Source organism: Sinocyclocheilus rhinocerous, unplaced genomic scaffold (assembly GCF_001515625.1).
Source record: "Sinocyclocheilus rhinocerous isolate Xijiao unplaced genomic scaffold, SAMN03320098_v1.1 scaffold90, whole genome shotgun sequence".
Classification (NCBI taxonomy): Eukaryota; Metazoa; Chordata; class Actinopteri; order Cypriniformes; family Cyprinidae; genus Sinocyclocheilus; species Sinocyclocheilus rhinocerous.
Genome location: NW_015657969.1, coordinates 330,515 through 350,313, shown reverse-complemented (window position 1 = coordinate 350,313; position 19,799 = coordinate 330,515). Strand labels below are relative to the sequence as shown.

The window sequence follows — 19,799 nt, the reverse complement described above, 5'->3', positions numbered from 1 at the left end:
AGCCTTGGAAAAACGTATTCTAATAAATAAGGTTATGATACCAACTTTAATATTAAATTGAAACATTATTAAAGACAAGTAAACAGTCATTTATAAAATAAGAACAAAAAAGCATGTTTCAAGCAATAAAACAAGTAAATACAATAGAACAAAGATACAAATGAATGGTTACTCTTTATTTTAAGGTGTCTTTGTTACAGTGTAATTATACATTTAAGTACTGAGCTATATTAATTAACTGCATGTACTTACTATATGGTTAGGGTTAGGATTAGGGTTTGGCTTAGGGTTACTTGCATATAATTGTGCATAATTAATTGTTATTATAATAGTTAGTACATGTAACATGTGTAACAAGGACACCTTAAATTAAAGTGTTACCTAAAAATGTTGTCCACACGTTTTGACCCACAACCTAAACTGAAGAAACATTCTCTAAAAAACCTTTACTTCAGTGAATATAGATTGATGGATTCTTCTCAGTTAACAAAAGAAATGGTTTGTCTGCAAAAATCTTAATCAATTCAGTTATCTTTGTCAAGGCCCCAAAGGACCGAATGGAGCGCCAGGTGAACCAGGGGACATGGGACCTGCAGGAAAAAGAGGATTTCCTGGAAACCCCGGTCTGAAAGGAGAAAGAGGAGAGGGTTCCTTCCCTTACCACTCTGCTTTTAGCATGGGACTCACAGGTAAAACCAGCCCAGCTAGTGGGGCTCCCATCCGCTTCACTAAAACCTTCTACAATGAGCAGCACCACTACGACGACATATCCGGAAAGTTTCGCTGTGCCATCCCTGGGATCTACTACTTTACCTATCATCTTACCATCAATGGGAAGGACACCAAGGTAGCTATGTATAAAAATGGCCGGACTGTGGCCTTCACTCTTGACCAGTTCCACAACGAAAATCTGGATCAGGCATCTGGAGGAGTGATTTTAAATCTGTCTGCTGGAGATGAGGTTTGGCTACAGTTGTATGATGACATATTTGATGCAGGGATTTATGCAGATACAAACAACGACTCCACCTTCACTGGCTTCCTTTTGACTCCTAAAATCATAAGCAACCCAATTGACAACCGCAGACGCTGACACTGTCTATGTGGATGTATTTGTATCCACATGTTCACTTAATCGGAACAATCAGTCAGTTTAATGCAGCATGAAGAGATTATTTGCAGTGTGTGTGTGTGTGTGTGTGTTTCATATTGTCATAAGTCCTGTCATTTTTAGATTTATAAGCCAGATATTTTCACAGTGAGTCTGCCTGCCCACCCGCTAAACATGTCACATCTAGCCAACTGGCTTCCTCTCAGTACAGCAGTTGGTGTGCAGTTTAGCATACTTCATCCTCGCAGATATTTTAATCAGTGTTCAAGGTCAGTATATACCACCATACGTGCTGAGCTATTACCTTATAATTATATTTTATTTAGATTTGCGGCTTGTGATCTTGCAGCAGCTCTTTAATCGCCATTTGTATGCCATAGTTTTTAATGAACCGAAATAACATGACAGCTGTTGAGTATTTATATTTATTAATGTTTATTACAAGTATTCTGAGGCTAATGGAGGTATATGTGTAGATTCTGAAGAAACATCTTCATTGTGGAGAGTTTTAACATCTCTCTAATCTCTCACATTAGTGACACAGAGAATGTTCAAAATGTTAAAGTTCACCAACTGTGAAAGCAGTACATGATGGGTGCTTGTCATTAAATATGGATTTTTATGCTGCTTTGGTGCAGATTATTTTATTATCACTGACTGTTTGCGTGTTAGTAAGTTGAACAGTGAGATAATTAATCAGTTTTTAGTATTGCATTGCTCTGTGAATGACAGTAGGATGGAATAACAATTATGGCATAATAATTCACTTGTCTGTGATAGTCCAATAAAATATGGGCAACAACAATTTCTACCAGCAGTTGTCAATAGTAATAATGCATTTGCAAATAAAAAAGAGCTCAAGATCTTTAAAGCTTTTATTTGAAACATTCAAAGAAAAACATCTTACAAATATGCAAACAAATCACAAAGCATCAATTTGGCGATTTAAGAAAGAATACAAATAAGCAAGGGTCCCAGAAGATCATTAAATATTAATTTGAAGGGAAACTGTTGGGTGAATTTACAAAGAAAAAGCCAAAATGGGAGAGGTTACAGTATATTCAAGTACACTATTCACCTTTTACATACTTTGTTCTGTTTAATTTTCCCTCCACAATGATACGAAGAGCTATTTCAAGTGCTCCTTTAGTAGAATATCTCTCCTAGAGATGCTGCAACACACAATCAGATTACATGGGTTAAAAGAATCAGAAAGAAATCATAAGAATCTAATATTTTTTTCCTATACAAGTGCTGTCAAACTCCAGAGCTAGGAAATTTCAGCAGCTCTCTAAAAATATTTTGAGCAAACCAAGTCAAATCATGTGAAACTGATGTGTACACCTTTTCTACAAGTGTGCCTTTAATATTTATCTACAAAAAAAAAAAACTTCTGTCCTGACCTACTATTCTTGGCATACATTGTCACAGGTATTTATTTCTTTCTGTAGTCTCCATTGTAAGCATGGTGGTCATCCTGGCCAGGATACCGACCACCGTATCCTCTCAGGACATCCTGAAAACTAGTCGCTCCTGGTTCCTGGGGGCCGAATCCGGCATACGGATCCTCTTGTCCGCTCACGTAGGGCTCGTATTGCTGCTGGTTGTAGCCTGGGGCCTCAGGGTAGGACTCTTCTCTATCCTCATGGTGGGATTCCTCCTGGGCTGGCTCTTCTTGAGGTGATGGGCTGGCGGGTTCAGTCAACTCAGGTTCGTAGCGGCGCAAACGGCAGTTTCTGTCATACTCCGGGTCGCAGTCAGGATCAGGTTCGATTACTCCATTTCTGGATCCATCGGCATTCAGGTGGGGCTCATAGGCTTCAATTGGGTAAGACGGCTGGTGCTCGTTTTGGGAACCCAGTGGGAAGCACTCTTCATCATACCCGATGAAACAGTCATATCCCTCCTTGGTCTTCCCGCGGGGTCCCAAAGGATGTTGAGATTCCTCCAGTTGGTGCCTTGGAGGCTGGAGTTGTGTAGGCAGGTGTCTTCGCAGGTCAGTCCCAGCAGATGCATCTCGGTACATGGCATAAGGGTCTTGACGAGGGCTCGGAGGTGCCCGCATGGCACTGGCTGCAGAGGCGGGCTCGTCCTTCAGATCTTCAGGAGCCAAGCTGCCGAACCTTGTGGCTGTCAGAGGGTTGCAGTTATCATTGTAGAGAGGGTTGCAGGGTCTCTCCAAGCCAGAAGATGGGGCTTCAAGATTTTGTGAGGATGCCAGAGCAGCAGCATAAGCACAATATGGGTCAACTCGAGGGTCACAATGGGGATAACGCAGGTACAGACCAGATGGCGCCTTCTGGACCTGATGGGGGACGCAGTGAGGATTGGTCTTAGGGTCACAGCCGAGATGGGCGTAGGATGGGGCCGGGGCAACAGCAGGTTTGTATCCGTAAGCAGCACGGAGGTGGTACTGAAGACACTCGACATCCTCTGCGTCACAGATGCGCAACAGCTCAGCCCTTTGCTCAGCTGACAGGAAGGGTTGCACCAACGGAGAGTGGTAGTAGTAACCAGAACGTGGATCTTTCACCACAGGGGTGTGGATGTAGGCTGGGGCTTTGGCAGGTGCAGGGGCTTTGACAGCAGCTGGGGCCGGAGTCATGTATGGGTAATATGAGTATCCCTTCGAGTACAAGCAGTATGGGTCTCTGTAAGGATCACAAGACTTGACTGGGGCAGGCACTGGTGCTTCAGCTTTGGGTTTGGGTCTGTTGGTGTACGAGGCCACACAGTTTGGGTCATCAGACTCGGCACAAGATTTGTAGATGTCGCTTAGGTGCTGCAGGTACAGCTTGTGGGAACGACGTGCCTCAGCCCCATTCTTGTTCTGCAAGTATGCAAGATAGACGCGATCCAGCTCTGCAACCTGAAAGGTGACGATAAATTATTTTGATTCAGTACTTAGATTATGCAACCAACACAAAACACATAAGTAACCTCAATCATCCTCAAGATGATAACAAGGGATTTCCTGGTATTAAAATTCTGGGCCAATGTGGTACTGATATATTGTACATCCTTAAGATTAACCTTTGCAAAAACTAACAATTCGTATAGGACCTGCAGGTGTGCTATGTTGTCCTGTTTAGTTCATAATATACGCTGTACTCACTCCCTCTTGGTTCCCATTGTCAGTGAAGTATTTGTACCAGCTCCAGAAGTCAGAGTGCTGCTTGTACCAACTGATGTTTCTCCTGTTGCGGATTAGTTTTGGACCTGCTTCAACGCCTGCCTTTTCATCACTTCCATCTGGAAGAAACACTATGTGTTACTTCATTGTGCATATCTAACATTCAGATTATATGGTATCTATACAACAGATAAATGAATTAGGACTCCATAAAGAAGCTAACAGAACAGGAGAACAAGCCATACTTACTGTCTCCTTTTAAACGTCGGGTCACAGGGCCAGCCAAGAGAAAATCTGTTTGAGAAGAAGAGTAGAGAGAGAAAAAATTAGGGGGTTCAAGTCTCAACCAGATGATGCATTTTGTCAAAGATAGAGTAGAAAATGCTTACAGACAGTAAAGGTCCAATGAGCTGAGGGCAGCAGGATGCAGTTTTACAAGTTTTGGGGGGAAGGAAAGGTGGTAATATATAGAGGGTATTGTAGGAAATTAATCTTCAAACAGCACACATCAGCACTTTGATGCCTGGCAGCAATAACCGGGCTCGTCTACAAGCAAAAGCAATAAAATCTACAAAGAAAAGGAGCCTCTGTAACTACAGGTGAACTTAATTATCCTAGTGTCTGAAAAATATATGAACTGACACTTTTTCCATCTTATCTCTGAAGGTGACGTTTGTCTCTGCTGAAATGGGAACAAGTGGATCATGGATGGCTTTAATGTGAGGTGACTGAACGGAAGATCTCTGTGTCTTGTATGAGGGGAGGTAAAGTAAACGTTGCTCTTTCAGAGTATCTGCTAGTTTATTTTTTATGAGCTTGTAAACTGCTGCCACATCTGGAAACCTGGTGCACTTGAGTTTTGCTGACAACCGTTAATAATTTTACCAGCTGCAGAGCAAAAAGCGAAGACCTGGCACTCAGAAACTTGATACCCCTTTGTTTGCTACGGGGCTTTTGGGGAAATTTCACTCCGAAGAAAAGAAAAAGAATAATTTACAAGTCTCACCTGGTAATAATAATGTTGCTAGCAGCAACACATGCAAGACGGAAGATCCTCTCAAACAAGCCATTCTTAACCTTCCTGATTCCTTTGGATAAACAAAATTATTTACAGAATTTAAATATGTATTTTCATATTCATACTTTAACATGATGAACCTCTATCAAGATGAGATGAGAATCATTATAAGAGTGTACTATAGCTCCTTTATATCTGATCATCTAAATTTTGCGATATTTGAACTGATATTTGACAATTCTGAGAGGAAGAATTAATCGAATTAGAAAAACGAATTGAACTGCAAATAGTACTTCAATTTTACATATAGACTGTAAAAACAAATCTGTGACATTTACGATAAAATACCGGCAGCTGTGGTTGCCAGAACTTCACTGTAAAAAATATGGTAGCAACATTTTAGGTTTTACAGACTTTACTTAAATTCACAATAAAATACCGTATTTCATTAACTGATGTAATGTTAATAAACCAACACATTGAAGTACTAATATCTGTTTTGAACCATTGTAATGTACTGATAGCCACCAAAAACTGGTGGTGATGAGAAAGTCACATTATGAACCAAAGCTCATCATAAACAGCTTTTCTACAAGCTGAGGAGGGCAATACTTATATAGAAGGTGCACAGTGTCATTCACACTAACACTAAACCCCATCATGGTGACACACATGATACTGAAATAATGCAATAAACATTAATTTAACAACATTAGATGTAAGATTAAACCCTAATGTACACAACTGATAAGAAAAAACTAAGAAGAAACGTTATTTCAACAAAAAAACATCAACTATGAAGTGTCATGCTGGGAATTCTGGGAGTGTCAATTTACAGTTTTTCTCTGTAAATTATACAATGGCTTTTTCTTTTTCACTTCCAAAAACCGTATTTTTAACAGTATTTTACTGTAAAATTACGTTAAATGTAATTACATTTATTCACCGAATATATTATGGAAACTTACTGTTAACCAATTAACAGGTTTTTACTGTAGCATTTTTACAGTCTTTTACTGTTAAAATCACAATCATTGTTTACAGTGCAGAATTGACAAGAAACTCCACTCTGTTTGATTTCCTGCAAATTATTGGTTTTTACATGCTACAAATGCCTGTATACAAAGAAACATATAATTCACACATTCAACATGTATTTTTATGCTCTTTACGCCGTCTTACAATATTTGTGTCAATGTCAGTATTTTGCTTGTGCAGCTTTCAACTTTTTCAAACACAGAGTTTGAAATATTTTCTTAAATATAGAACAATTTAAAAATAATCTTACGATCATTTAACTGTGCAAAAAAGATGTTTAAGAACTGTTAACATAGTAGCATTTGGGGCACATCTGCATATTGTTAAAAGTAACCATACACTCTAAAAAATGCTGGGTTGTTTCAACCCAACTTTGGGTCAAATATGGACTAACCCAACCGTTGGGTTAATTTTTTACATTAAACTTTTAACCCAAAAGTTGGGTTAGTCCATATTTGACCCAAAGTTGGGTTGAAACAACCCAGCATTTTTTAGAGTGTATGGGATTTTGAAATGTAGACATGTGCATTTGCTTTATAATCAGACAAATTAAAGGACATACAAAAGGGCTTGAGCTCTGTCTTACCTGTGTTAGGATATGATGATGTGAAGTTGAAGTTCAGCTCTACAGCTGACCGACTGGAAGAGGAAGGAGAGTCAAACCCCTCGTGTACTACAGTCTCAACACACCCCTGTACACCAACTGGGCCACTGTTGAGAACCTGGCCACAATTTAAACCCAACCTTGATAATTAAAAACAAAAAAGGTGCATCCCATAGGGCCGAACACATGCTGCTTCCAACCCTATGATTGGCCCTCTCTGGCCTAGCAAGTCAGCCAATCAGATGTTGCAATTATAGACTGTGTTTAGAAGGTAAAGACAAAAAACAGGATATGAAAATTTCAGTTTTTACAGTTGCTTTAGTGAGAAAATTAAAAATATAATTGAGGAACAAAGACATAAAATAAAATAACTATAATGATAATGTCACCTGTAATGATTTAGAGTGTTTTGTGGATTTTTATATCTAAACTAGTTGCCTTCAAAATAGAGAATGCAATCAAATGTATATCTCAGGTGTATTTAATAAGTTTAGTGTTGTAGCTTTCAGTTACTAAATAACTGTTTGTTTTTGTTTGATTGTTTTTGCTTTATGAGCATCCATATAAACAAAAAAGGTTTTTCGGATATGTTTATAAAGGTATCGTTCACCCAAAAATTTAAATTTCACAGGCCATCCAAAATGTAGATGAGTTTGTTTCTTCAGATTTAAAGACTTGTAATGATTTAGCATTACATCACTTGCACACCAATGAATCCTCTGCAGTGAATGGGTACCGTCCGAATGAAAGTCCAAACAGCTGATAAAAGCATCACAATAACTGTCACAACTCCAGCCCATCAATGTCTTGTGAAGTGAAAAGCTGCACATTTGTAAGAGACAAATTCATTAATACATTTTAATTTAGGTGTATCAATTATTGTGATGTTTTTATCAGCTGTTTGGACTCTCATTCTGACGGCACCCATTCACTGCAGAGGATCCATTGGTGAGCAAGTGATGTAATGCTAAATATCTCCAAATCTGTTCCAAAATGAAGAATCAAAAACTTAGCTACATCTTTGATGCCCTGAGAGTGAGATCACGTTCAGCAAATTTTCATTTTGGGGTGAACTATTTCTTTGAGTATGCTTGCAGGTTACCTTTAAGTCTGTGTAATACCACAACTTCAGGGTTGCCATCAACAGCTGGGAATGTACTATATGTGTCTTTACATTGCTGAGTAAATGGGGGAGGACGTGCCCATAAACGTTTTGTCCGGACCCTGTAAATTCAAGTGACGGTCCTTGTTATCTTCAGCTACCAGAATAACAGAGATTAAACGAATCTAGTGGATACTGTGTCAGACTAAATGCACTGAACCGTCAACTGCCGCAAACAGGGCAAAAAACCCTTATGGGGAATTTTATTAAGCACACACCTGCCAAGCACCAGCTCAATCCATCATCCCAAAATTCACTGCACAGAATGGCATAACAAGTGATCATTCAAACAATACAGCAATACAGATTAGGAATTAATGTATGTCTTTTTTAATTATCTGACTTGAATTATAACAGATTATGATGTCTGTTCAGATATATCTGGGAGAAAAAATATTTTGAAGTCAATGTCAGAGTGTAAAACATCTGTGCTTTATGTTAACAGTGGATTGCATGTGTAATTATGCACCATTACAGGTGTTCAGGAATGTGCAAAAACCTACAATCAGGGCTAGAAACAGATTTTAGCCTAGGGAAAAAGCGTTTATAATAATTCCAACTTTTGACTCGGAATGTCTGGGTTTTTTTTAAATGTGGAAACATCTGGAAAAAGGAAGATTTGTATTGCACAAAAGTTTATTATTGAACAGAGTTAACAATGCAACATCACTCTTAAAGTGAAGAAAGAAAAAACACTTAAATGTACAACATTTTATACAATCGAGAAATCCATCCTGTTCGTCCTCTTCATCACTGAATATCATCGTCATCAAACAGATCTTCAAAATCTGTGGAGAAAAGAGAAGTGTAAGAATTCATAGCACAAAATCAAAACAAAAAAAAATTTAACCTATACATACAGTACTTTTAATTCAGCAAAATAAACCAGAATATGTAGAAGAGCTTTTTTTAAATAATAATTTGTACAAAAACCTCATCTATGACAAAGTGAGGGTATGAGCTCTTATCGGGGTCTCTAGGTTATTTTCCGTAAACCTTTCAAAAGGGCCCCCTGATAAAACCGCTCCTGAGTGACACGTGTTCAGCTACTTCAAGCACTGCAGATGGATACAGAGCCTCTAAAGAGGGAGACCTGCTGCGCTGGAGCCAATGAAGCCCAATAAAAGCGCTTTACATGGGCTCAGCTTCATACCTCCTTCACTCTTTTACTGCCTGTTTTTAGGTCATCCTGTGCCAAGCTCAAACTACCTTTACAATCACTATATAGAGGTGGAAAAGTATAAAGAAAATTGTAGAGTAAGCATGCTAAAGCACTTTGCAATATTCCGTTGCCAAGAAAACAAGTGAAACTAGCAACTTAATGGGAAGAATTTTTTTTTATTCATTTTGTATATATATATATATATATATATATATATACTGACAGTCAAAAGTTTGGAATAATTTGTAATGTAATGTAACATAAGTCTCTTATGTTAACCAAGGCAAGGACTTGTTCTATTTGATCAAAAATACTGTAAAAACAGTAACATTGTGAAATATTTTTACAATGTAAAATAACTGTTTTCTATTTGAACATATTTTAAAATGTAATTTATTCCTGTGATGGCAAAGCTACATTTTCAGCATCATTACTCCAGTCTTCAGTGTCACATGATCCTTCAGAAATCATTCTAATATACTGATTTGATGCTCAAGAAACATTTATTATTATCAAGGTTGAAAACAGTTGTGCTGCTCCATATTTTTGTGGAAACCGTGATACATTTCCATTCAAAAGTTTGGAGACTTAAAAATAATAAGAAATTGATACTTTTATTTAATAATTCTTAGTTATTCCATAATTTCAACATAGAATTTAAAAACGGACATTTCCAGGCCTGGAAAAGTAAATAAATCTTCAAAATCATTCAAATCTGTATGTTTTGCTGGATTCTAAAGTATTTCATCTGTACAAATTGAAATCTTTATTAGAAATGTTCATAAAAATTATTTTGATAAAAAAAAATATATAGTAATGACAAACCATTGGAAAGGTCAAGGAACATAACTGATCGATGTACTGTTACTGTTATCAAATAACTGAGTTATAATAGTGTTTCTGAGTCTCACCGTTGAAAAAGTCAGAATGTACTGCCTTCTCGTTGGCGGCCAGATCCATCAGCAGTCCAGTGCTGCCGCCTGCCTGTCAACACACAGCATTACTACAGGACCATTACAATAGCTCAACGGCCCTGTCCAATTCGTTTATTTAAAGGGGTCATATGATGCAATTACATTTTTTCCTTTCTCTTTGGAGTGTTACAAGCTCTTGGTGCATAAAGAAGATCTGTAAAGTTGTAAAGACTAAAGTCTCAAATCCAAAGAGATATTCTTTATAAAAGTTAAGAGTTAGCCACACCTACCTAAAACGGCTCGTTCGAACACGCCCCCACATATCTACCTCACTATGTGGGAAGATTTGCATAACACCGCCCAAATGTTCACGCAAAGAAAAAAGGCGTAACTTTTATTCTCGCTGTAGTATTGTTGTTGCCGCTGCCGCCATGTCCTGAAGACGCTGTGTGCTTCGTTGTGAAAGCGAAGCTACTTTGGTCTTCCAAAAGAGGACGATATCCGCTCCGACATGCCTAGAGCTGATCCGTGCTGGTAGCTGAGGAAATACATCAACTTCGCGCTGTGGATGGCCGGATCGGCTTTCACCGTTTTCACCGCTCCTTCGCCAGGACCGCCGTTCTCGACCCCGCCGCCTCAGCTCACTCTTGCCCGGCTTCAGCTCAGGCTAAGCCGGGGCTTTCGCTCACGCTAGGCCGCTGTGTTTTTCGTTGTGAAAGCGAAACTACTTTGTTTGGTCTTCCAAAAGAGGACGATATCCGCTTCGTCATGCCTAGAGCTGATCTGTGCTGGTCGCTGAGGAAATACATCAACTTAGTGCTGTGGATCGCCAGCACATTTTATGGAGGACTGTTTACTGATCCTGGGAGAGTTACGTTAGACTAAAATGCCGGCAGTTCTGACTCACGTAAGTACGTTTTCATTTAAAGGATTTGCCACTGATGATTCAAACGCGAGTTTTGGGCAGTGTGGATTAACGTTAGCACTTGTTGTTTGTCATTTCTCTGATCATAAATGCAGACATGGTTTTATGTTTACGCAGCGCAATGCAAGGCAATGCGTAAAAAGACAGTATAAGTCATTATAATCAGTAGTTATGTCCCCACTGGATGCAACAAATGCTTCGTTTGTAATGGGTTTTAATGTTTTTGTCTCTTCGCTCCGGCCGGGACACGGCATCAACAGTATGGTGAGGTGCGTAACATTTCCGTCTCACGCTTGAGGTATTCGGCCAATCACAACGCACTGGATAGCTGGCCAATCACAGCACACCTCGCTTTTTCAGACCGATGAGTTTTGTAAAAATCGACGCGTTTCAAAAAGGCGGGGCATAGAGGAGAAACAATAATGTACAGTATGTGGAAAATAATGTGTTTTTTTTACTTTAAACCGCATAAACAGATTTCATTACACCAAATACAAAAAATAATGTTCTTTTTAGCAGCATCATATGACCCCTTTAAGCGAACAAAGTTATACTGTTTTAGAAAAAACAATACACCATAAATATTTATATTAACATTTATTGAATAAATACTAACTGGATAATATGTGCATGCATCTGAGGAAAATGCGTTTAGCGCTGTATAGAAGGTTAATCGGTACAGTGGAACGTTACACTGTGGTTTATACAGATTTACTTGAAATAACACATAATATGTTCGTTTACATATATATGAGATTTTTAAAGTGCATTTATCAAATGGCTTAACGTTATCTGTATAGAAACATGTTAAACACCAACCTCATCCAGGTCCACGTACGGACCGGCTCCCTCGGGAAACATTTCATCAACTGCTGGTTTCATAATTTCAGAGCGAGTAACGTTACTTAAAAATCAGCGATAAACAAATGTTTATGGTGTATTTTCAGTTCACTGTCAAATTCACCAAAACAAACACTTAAGCGCTTCTCCTCTGTTTCCGGTGGTGTTTAGATTCGCTATGTCCGATTCTTCTTCTTCTTCTTCTTCTTCTTGGTGTTTAATGGCGGATGGCATACAACGCTATGTCCGATTCGTGAATGAACTGTTCTTTTGAGTCGGATCTTTTTGAATGAGCGACCTCCTGTTTCCAAGCCCGATTAGAAGGACCCGTTCTTGAATCGATCTGTAACTATCCTGTTCTCGGATCAAAGAGCTACTCTGGGTATCATACAGAGAGCTGATAGAAGAACCGAACCGAACACTTGACTGACAGGGCGAAAAGTTAAGTTAGTTTAATATCCGAATAGCAGAAATATAAATAAATCGTACTCCAAATACGTGTTCATCCAAAAAGTGCATGAATGCAAGCTGTGTTTCTGAAGGGACTTGAATACATTTTAAAATTAGCTGAATCATGGCTGCAACTACACGAAAACAACAACTCTATTAATTAATTAATAATTACCGAGTCGAAAATAAAGAGCAAAATAATAATAATAATAATAAAGCAGTATTAAACAGCCATATGGGTTTATTTAAATGTTTAAAGCATGAATATGCCACGCCAGTCGCCAGGACCACGTGACGTCGTAAGCAGGTACGAACCGGTTCTTAGCTATGAAGTGTTCGAAGGAATCGATTCGCTTAGGCTTCGCATCCACTAGTGGTGTTACGTCAAAATGTAACCGAGTGGAAAACGGGTCCCACTGGCTCGGTTGGAGAACTGGTCCTCGCGGTTTTTTGCAGTGATGGTATTAAAATAATTTATGCGCATCAGTATGACACTTTGTTTTATTTCTTACATTTCCTATATTTGCAACTGCAATAGTCGTATAATACATCACAATCATGCACTCTGAAGCTGTTAATCCCACTACAATGAAACATTAATTCCTGTATGCTTTTTATACATTTAAGGATATAACACAGCACTCATTATTACAGGGTTATAAATGGTGTTTAGTTATATTTAGTCAATTATCATTAGTTTCTAATGACACAAACTAAACTATGAGTGATGAACTAATAACATCAATTTAGTGTCCATGTTGCTCTGTCACTTCATAGCCAAGCGTGTCTCCAAGATGCTGATGGGCAAAGAATGTTCTGGCCATTTCATTGATCTGGTCGTAAGCCCCAATGTTACGGAAGTATTCCACATAATTCCAGAAATCTGAGGTGGAATAAGACCAGTAGGGCACAGCCGGGGGCCGTTCATAGGGCACTGTGAGAGAGAAAAATAGAGCTTGTGTATTCCTGCTGAGTTCTTGCATTCCAGGATTGCTGATGTGTAACTGCATAAGTTATCTAGTTGTCTAAATGTGCCTCTTTGTGTCCTCAGGCAAACATAACAATATAGTTAACATAGTGAATATAATTATAAAACCAGCACCAAGGGTTCAATTCATTGCTTAAAGGGGTCATATGATGCAATTTCAAATTTTCCTTTCTCTTTGGAGTGTTACAAGCTGATTGTGCATAGATAAGATCTCTGAAGTTGCAAAGACTAAAGTCTCAAAACTAATGTGTTTTTTGAACATTAAAGCATGTCAACATATTCTGTTACACCAAATACACAAAATAATGATCTTTAAAAAAGCATCATATGACCCCTTTAAATAAAAGCTTCATTGTGCATTTAGGATTTTTAATGTGACTATTAATATATACTGGCCAACAAAATGGTAAATAGTCTGTTTACCCCCTTCAGGAATTAATCTGGCACCTGTGGAAGGAGAGAGTAGAGGAAGAGTGAATTAAATCTGAAATCCTCCCTTACAAAGAGCTGATTCATGCATGAGAACTGAGGATCTCCCAAGGGATTCAAGAAATGTGAGTTTCCTTCACAAATATTATTCCTTACTATGTGCACACTTGTCCTGATGAACACCGCTCAAGTCTTTAATGTTTATAATATTAGGTATTTCACTGTTTTCCTTTTAACAAATGTTCCAGCTTATTTATTTGACAAACATCAACATCCTTTAATACAGAAATATTTACCATAAAATACAGCAATTTTCATATTCTGAAAATCTTGAAGTATAGCTTTTAAAATAAATATATAAAGTGCCCAAAGTAATATGAGTACTGCTTACCGCTTAGATTATTTGCAAGAAAACATAGCAAGAAAACCCCCAAAACAATACTCCACTTCAGAATAATAATAATAAATCTTATTTTTATAGCACATTACCAAAGCCAGAGGATGCTTTACAAAATTAGTTTAGAGTAACAAAGACAAATACCAAACATTTATAACCAAGTACAACATAATATGAGTAGCTTTATGAAAATTCAAACCGTTTTCAATCATAATACTAATAGTGAAGGCACCAATATATATATATATATATATATATATATATATATATATTTCAGTCTTTTCTGTTTAAATAGGACCATCGCATCCTTGCTGATCTGTGGGAATCATTTTGCTCACGTCAATGTGGTCACGTGAGAAGATCTCTTTGGCATGGTAGATGGCCTCTGCGGGCAGAATGCGTGAGCGGGACAGGATCCAGGCATAGTCCACATGGAAGAGCCGGAGAACATCAGTGCATGAATAAACAAGTGCAATGCTGTTGTAGTCAGTAGACAGGACCCAGTATGGGGCGTAGGGAGTGACTGCATACATATAAAAAAGAAGCAGATGGTGAATTAACAAAAGAACTCTTCAAAAAAAGTGAAAAAAGATTCTACGGTGTTCTAGAAATGTGTTGTTTGAACACAAACACAGCACATTCATGGACTCACAGTAGGAGAAACTGACTCCAAACTTTGCTGGCTCCCTCAGGTCCTGAGTGATTGCTGTGCCCTCTGCTTTTCTAATTTTTCCTTTGCTGTTTTATATAAACACACAATTTAGTTATGATTAAACGATAGTGACAAAACACAAGTTCTATTTAAGTCAAAAGATTTAATTACTCACTATGTCTGAACATTGACAACTTGGACAGTGTTGTCAGGTCTTAGCATGTAGTTTGCCTCAATGCACTTGCCTCTCTCAAAGGATGCTGGGAGCTTTTCAATTTCATACCACTTTCCAAGGTACTTGGAGTGAAAGGTAAAGCTCATATAAGTGCACTGTACACAATTAAAGGAACACTACACCAAAAAATTTAAATTCCGTCATTATTTTTTCACCCTCATGCCATTCCGAACCAAACAAAATAACAGCATTTGGATTTAGAAAGACATGAGGTTGAGTAAATAATAACAATTTTGGGGGCTGAATTTTATCTTTAAGATTCGTTATATTTGCATAGTCCTACCTTGTTTAATTCAAAGTTTGGCTGGACCATTGGTGTTGGGCAGGGGCCCCAACGAAATGTCTGAGCAGAGACCAAGGGAAGCAGAAGAGGTACGAGCAACACAATCACGGCCTTCATCCTGTCAAGAGCTGCTGTGAGAAAAAGTTGAGTCATGAGCTCAAGATGCATTAGTCATTTTAATGTCAAGACAATATGTCACAGTGTTATATAGATATTTGTAAACTGCATTGTCTAATTACAATTTGGAATGGTTCACACAGAATGAATCTGGAGTTCTCTTTTTCACTGTGTGGAAACGTTCAACTTTAAAAAGAAAAAAAAAGTATTCTTTTCTATTACACTGTGCTACAGCTGTTGAAGATATGTTTTTTCCCCAGGGTCTTTTTTTTATGGCGTATCAAGTTAACAAGTTCCTTTAAAGACATGTCTGGAGACTCAACTTTTTTTAAAGCACTTTTTTAATTCGACTGTGCTACGTATCATGTCTCTCTCTGTGTGAATGAATCCTAAATTCACTTAAAGTGAAATATAGAATGCATGGGTTTTTGAGATGCCTTTTGTTTTGAATGCCAGGATTTTTTTATTAATCTAAAGCTGTCAGACCTGTTGGACCTGTTTGCATATGATCACCACAAATCACTGGTGTACACCTGCACATTATTTAGGTTATGAAACTATGTGGTGTTATGAAATGTAATGTCGCTTATTGATGAAATTATCTTTTTTTGATAAATGTAATTTTTTAATGATAAAACATGATACATTTCCATGAACAATAAAATAACCTAATTATAGTCTATATGAACTTATTTACTGTAATATGTTTGTTAAACAATTATATAGTATGTAATCCAGTTTGCCCGGGGGGGATTCATTACTGTTTAGTAGAAGTTATCTGTTTTCATATAATCGTATATGGGTAACGGAGAAATTACAATTAGCTTCAAGCTACACATGACAATTAATGAGATCAATACAACACTTCTACTTGAATGTCACCATCAATCACTAGAATTTTATGTGGAAGATACACAGTTACAACTTCTGTGGGGCGTGAAGAAAAAGTAATGTAACTAGTAGTTTAACTAATTACTCTTGTCAGAAAGTAATAAGTAAAGTAACAATATTACTTTTGAAATGAGTAACTAATGAGTAATATATTACATTCTTTGAGTAACTAGCCCAACACCGATAGCTACACAATACAAGTATACCCAGAAAATTATAATAGATGATAGAATTATGATTTAGTATAATATCACAAAACAGACTTAATAACAATGCAAAGTAAATTGATACCTGTTCCAGATGAACCTGTTGTTAAGCACAGAGCTGAAGGTGTTGCGTGTGTGCTGGTCCAGTAACTGTGTGCTGACAAGAGTGGAGGAGACGCTGGTAACAGACTGAGATTGTGTTGAAAGAAAAAGCAGCTGATTATGTAAATAAATATCATGGGAGCAGTATTGCAGTGACAGTGTGTATGCTGTTAAAGAAGATTGTGTCTCTTTATTTGCCCTTCTCCACTGGCCCAGACCGTTAGTATTAAAACAGTGACAAAATGGCTCAGGTGACTAGGCTACAATCAGTTTATTTGTGAAGATTATACTCAGCAGATTTTATTAATAAAACTGACAGTCAGACTTTCCCATGGGCTGCAGCCAGACACTAAATGATGTCCTTCTTGAGTCCAATAAACAAATGACAGCGAGTGACATAACCTTTTAAAGTGATTTAGGTAACCATGGTAGTAGGCAGTTGTTTATCATTAAACAAATATTATTTACTGATATTGTTATGTAAGTTTGATTATTAAGTAAAATTAAATACCTTTATAGTATTCCGCCCATTTGGTTAACTGTTACATTGTTGATATTAAAGCAGCACTATGTAACTTAGGCGCTCTAGCGGTTAATAAACAGAACTGCACACATCCCGCGGAAGAACATTCCAACCGGAGCTACTTCTCTAAGTTTATGTCTATGGCGATTCACGCAGGTATGTGTTACTCCGCAGCTGTGACGACCCGACCAGGCTACAATAGTCCAAATATAAGTACTTATTATAAGTGTACCGTAGTGATTCGGAATAAGACAAAAACGCGGTTTGGAAGATGAATTCATGATGTACTCGCTCATTATATACATTTTGCAAATTTTGAACACAGAAAAAGTTACATAGTGCTGCTTTAATAGGCCAACCGCTCCTGGTTAATTCTTTGTGGAGACATGTTCCTTGTCGCTTCGGCCCAGGATTCAAGCAAATTTACTAAAGATCTTTTCATACAACCTTTAACCCTGGGTTAATGTCTTTTTAAACATGGGATTAATAGTATCAAGAGTAAAAAGTCCAATAGAAGATGTTTAGAATTGTTTAGTGCCTGTAATCTGTAGAAAAGACCCAACGATTATTCCTTAGTGACCATCCAATAAATAAAACTTAACAATATCTGAAATCGAATATTGTGATTGATGAGATCTCTTCACAAGGATAAATGAAGTGCGTTTATATACTGAAATGGATGTCATTGTCTGTTAAAACTGGGATCAATAAATGGAGCAAAAGGAGGGGGGGGGTGTCACACCTAATGTCACACCTAAAGGTAGTTTTAAAAGTACACATTCCCAAAATAACATTTAGTATTGAAGTATAGTTACTCCTGTCATTTACACTCTGGTCCTTAAATGCACCGGTTTCTGGACATTTGTGTCTATTCATGTGCCTGGACATTTGTGTGTTTGGCTCCACCTAATGGTTACAGCTGTCTTTTTGGTTTAAACCATAGACTGTAAAAAAAACAGGTTCAAACACCGGAAAGAATTCAGACAGGAGGATATTACGTCACAGACCAAATCCCCTAGAAGACCTCGAAAATGGCCGTCAAAGCAAAGCGATTTTAATCTACTGTCGCAATAACGTGAGACCTGAATTTTTATTAAAAATTCGAATTTAACTTTATATTTATTAATCACATAATTTCAATAATTATTGCACGATTCGGTGTTGTATTTGTAATATATAGACCGAGCCTGCGCTCTACCGGATCGAGCATTTTCGAAATAAGAGCCCTTTGTTTTGCATGTCAAAATTATAAACATTCCCCTCTGCATCCATTCAGAGAACAGTGCATTTAGTTATTTTAGTGCATATTTACGACTATAATTATTGGGTGCTGTATACTATTTTGAGTGGCCTTTAATGGTGATAGTTTGTCAGCAAGCTCGTTATTGCAGCCAACTTTTGAGTAATGGGCGGGAACTTTTATTTTCCTTAACTAATGTTATCAAGTCTAAAGAATCGCTAATTTTATATCGAGTTATTGGTTAGTTTATATATGCACACTTTCTTCATTTTTACATGCATGTCTGTTTCATTTAAACAGGTTTTTGGGTGTGGTTTAAACCATTATAAATTTACGTGCGGTAAGTAAATTATTTTAGTTACTTTGTTTATTGCTTACAATGCTGTTGCATATAAAATACGGTCATTATAAGTCTAGTTCACCCAAAATGGAAATTATTTCATAATTTATTCATGTTGTTCATCATTATGTTGTTCCAAACCTTTATTACTATAACTCACCACTTTTATTATATGGAAAGAGGATGCAATGCAAATCAATAATAATGGCAGAATTTCTGTTTTTGGGTGAACTATCTCTTTAAGATGTTCAGTAGTGGCTGATGTTATAAGATGTTCTTGACATTGCAGGTTGCTCCTCTTCCACGACATGCCACATATCACTCACAGTGAGTTTCTTCTGGAGCAGCTGAAGAGACAACGTGAGAGAAGCTTTCTGTGTGACTGCACAGTAACAATAGGACAGTCTCAATATCATGCACACCACAATGTTCTGGCAGCTTTTAGCGAGTATTTCTCTACGCTGTCTATTGATGCCGGAAAGGAGAATGCCACCATAACTTTGGACCCAGAGTTGGTGAGTGGGGCTGTGTTTGAAAAACTACTGACTTACATTTACACTGGGGACTTGAGTATGGACAGGTGAGTTCATGGAAATCTATTTCTATACATTTATTGTTATCTGTATGTAGTGTTATATTTATATGTACTGTTCCTAAAACCTGGAAATATTTTTAGAATATATATTTTCCATGACTTTTTAAAATTTGTTTACTTGACTATATAGCATATGTAAATGTTCATATGTATATAATATGTAAATGTATTTTGGAAATCATGGAAGTCATTGAAATACATTTTATAAAGTTTTGTTTTTTTCAGTAGTAAATATGAATTTTTATTTTTACTCTACCATAATCTATTTAATTTTTACTGTGCTATGAACCATTTAATCTGCTAAATGTTATTTTGGCTGAAACTTTACTTTTATAGATTAAAAATAATATATATTTATATAGTGTATATAGTAAATATAGTTACATTTATATAATTATACATTAGAAATTCCTGTGCTTTTTTTTTTTGTCCTCAGAGATGAAA

The 19,799-nt window shown here is 37.3% G+C and overlaps 6 protein-coding genes across 8 annotated transcripts in view; 2 read left to right on the top strand and 4 right to left on the bottom strand.

The window, feature by feature from the left end:
• Positions 1 to 1,197, top strand: part of LOC107721829 (adiponectin-like) — a gene marked incomplete at its 5' end in the record, with an annotated part of 2,402 nt that extends 1,205 nt beyond the window's left edge. Inside the window, one exon of the mRNA XM_016530000.1 lies at positions 543 to 1,197. Coding sequence (XP_016385486.1) covers positions 543 to 1,093 — 551 coding nt within the window. The remainder of the gene's footprint in view (positions 1 to 542) is intronic.
• Positions 1,198 to 2,090: 893 nt separating this feature from the next.
• On the bottom strand, positions 2,091 to 7,203 carry LOC107721930 (uncharacterized). Its single transcript, XM_016530162.1, has 5 exons — positions 6,887 to 7,203; positions 5,251 to 5,332; positions 4,494 to 4,538; positions 4,227 to 4,363; positions 2,091 to 3,980 (listed from the first exon to the last, which is right to left on the bottom strand). Exons 2-5 carry the CDS (start codon positions 5,312 to 5,314, stop codon positions 2,547 to 2,549), a joined length of 1,680 nt encoding a protein of 559 aa, XP_016385648.1. The 5' UTR covers positions 5,315 to 5,332; positions 6,887 to 7,203; the 3' UTR covers positions 2,091 to 2,546.
• Positions 7,204 to 8,684: 1,481 nt separating this feature from the next.
• LOC107721931 (myeloma-overexpressed gene 2 protein homolog) lies at positions 8,685 to 12,157 on the bottom strand. Its single transcript, XM_016530163.1, has 3 exons — positions 11,887 to 12,157; positions 10,140 to 10,212; positions 8,685 to 8,854 (listed from the first exon to the last, which is right to left on the bottom strand). Exons 1-3 carry the CDS (start codon positions 11,947 to 11,949, stop codon positions 8,817 to 8,819), a joined length of 174 nt encoding a protein of 57 aa, XP_016385649.1. The 5' UTR covers positions 11,950 to 12,157; the 3' UTR covers positions 8,685 to 8,816.
• A 748-nt stretch (positions 12,158 to 12,905) lies between these two features.
• On the bottom strand, positions 12,906 to 14,341 carry LOC107721828 (otospiralin-like). Its single transcript, XM_016529999.1, has 4 exons — positions 14,330 to 14,341; positions 14,166 to 14,220; positions 13,769 to 13,792; positions 12,906 to 13,291 (listed from the first exon to the last, which is right to left on the bottom strand). Exons 1-4 carry the CDS (start codon positions 14,339 to 14,341, stop codon positions 13,104 to 13,106), a joined length of 279 nt encoding a protein of 92 aa, XP_016385485.1. The 3' UTR covers positions 12,906 to 13,103.
• On the bottom strand, positions 14,237 to 16,724 carry LOC107721858 (apolipoprotein D-like). 2 transcript variants are annotated; one of them, XM_016530029.1, is made up of 6 exons: positions 16,639 to 16,724; positions 15,615 to 15,619; positions 15,342 to 15,474; positions 14,999 to 15,120; positions 14,824 to 14,909; positions 14,237 to 14,694 (listed from the first exon to the last, which is right to left on the bottom strand). In XM_016530029.1, the coding sequence occupies exons 3-6, from the start codon at positions 15,456 to 15,458 to the stop codon at positions 14,459 to 14,461; spliced, it is 561 nt and encodes a 186-aa protein (XP_016385515.1). In that variant the 5' UTR covers positions 15,459 to 15,474; positions 15,615 to 15,619; positions 16,639 to 16,724; the 3' UTR covers positions 14,237 to 14,458. The 2 variants fall into 2 exon arrangements, with proteins under 2 accessions (XP_016385515.1, XP_016385516.1); XM_016530030.1 differs by lacking the exon at positions 15,615 to 15,619 and having other exon boundaries at positions 15,342 to 15,472; positions 16,641 to 16,724.
• Positions 16,725 to 18,164: 1,440 nt separating this feature from the next.
• The window catches only part of LOC107721919 (myoneurin-like), an 11,459-nt gene continuing 9,824 nt past the window's right edge, over positions 18,165 to 19,799 (top strand). The window contains exons 1-3 of one of the 2 annotated variants that reach the window (XM_016530145.1): positions 18,165 to 18,255; positions 18,721 to 18,760; positions 19,050 to 19,340. In XM_016530145.1, coding sequence (XP_016385631.1) covers positions 19,069 to 19,340 — 272 coding nt within the window. In that variant the 5' untranslated portion in view covers positions 18,165 to 18,255; positions 18,721 to 18,760; positions 19,050 to 19,068. The remainder of the gene's footprint in view (positions 18,256 to 18,720; positions 18,761 to 19,049; positions 19,341 to 19,799) is intronic. The other variant, XM_016530146.1, reaches the window with a different exon arrangement.

Excerpts from the sequence above, each read along its gene's own strand:
- LOC107721930 (XM_016530162.1), bottom strand. The coding sequence starts at position 5,314 with ATGGCTTGTTTGAGAGGATCTTCCGTCTTGCATGTGTTGCTGCTAGCA. Across the intron at positions 4,539-5,250 it reads AGCAACATTATTATTACCAG|ATTTTCTCTTGGCTGGCCCT; the intron begins GTGAGACTTGTA and ends CTTCTCAAACAG. Across the intron at positions 3,981-4,226 it reads ACAATGGGAACCAAGAGGGA|GTTGCAGAGCTGGATCGCGT; the intron begins GTGAGTACAGCG and ends GTCACCTTTCAG.
- LOC107721931 (XM_016530163.1), bottom strand. The coding sequence starts at position 11,949 with ATGAAACCAGCAGTTGATGAAATGTTTCCCGAGGGAGCCGGTCCGTAC. Across the intron at positions 10,213-11,886 it reads CGTACGTGGACCTGGATGAG|GCAGGCGGCAGCACTGGACT; the intron begins GTTGGTGTTTAA and ends GTGTGTTGACAG. Across the intron at positions 8,855-10,139 it reads ACATTCTGACTTTTTCAACG|ATTTTGAAGATCTGTTTGAT; the intron begins GTGAGACTCAGA and ends TTTTCTCCACAG.
- LOC107721828 (XM_016529999.1), bottom strand. Across the intron at positions 13,793-14,165 it reads TCTTGCAAATAATCTAAGCG|GTGCCAGATTAATTCCTGAA; the intron begins GTAAGCAGTACT and ends CTCCTTCCACAG. Across the intron at positions 13,292-13,768 it reads CAGATTAATTCCTGAAGGGG|TGCCCTATGAACGGCCCCCG; the intron begins GTAAACAGACTA and ends TCTCTCTCACAG.
- LOC107721858 (XM_016530029.1), bottom strand. The coding sequence starts at position 15,458 with ATGAAGGCCGTGATTGTGTTGCTCGTACCTCTTCTGCTTCCCTTGGTC. Across the intron at positions 15,121-15,341 it reads CAAACTTTGAATTAAACAAG|TACCTTGGAAAGTGGTATGA; the intron begins GTAGGACTATGC and ends TTTCACTCCAAG. Across the intron at positions 14,910-14,998 it reads GTTGTCAATGTTCAGACATA|CAAAGGAAAAATTAGAAAAG; the intron begins GTGAGTAATTAA and ends TATATAAAACAG.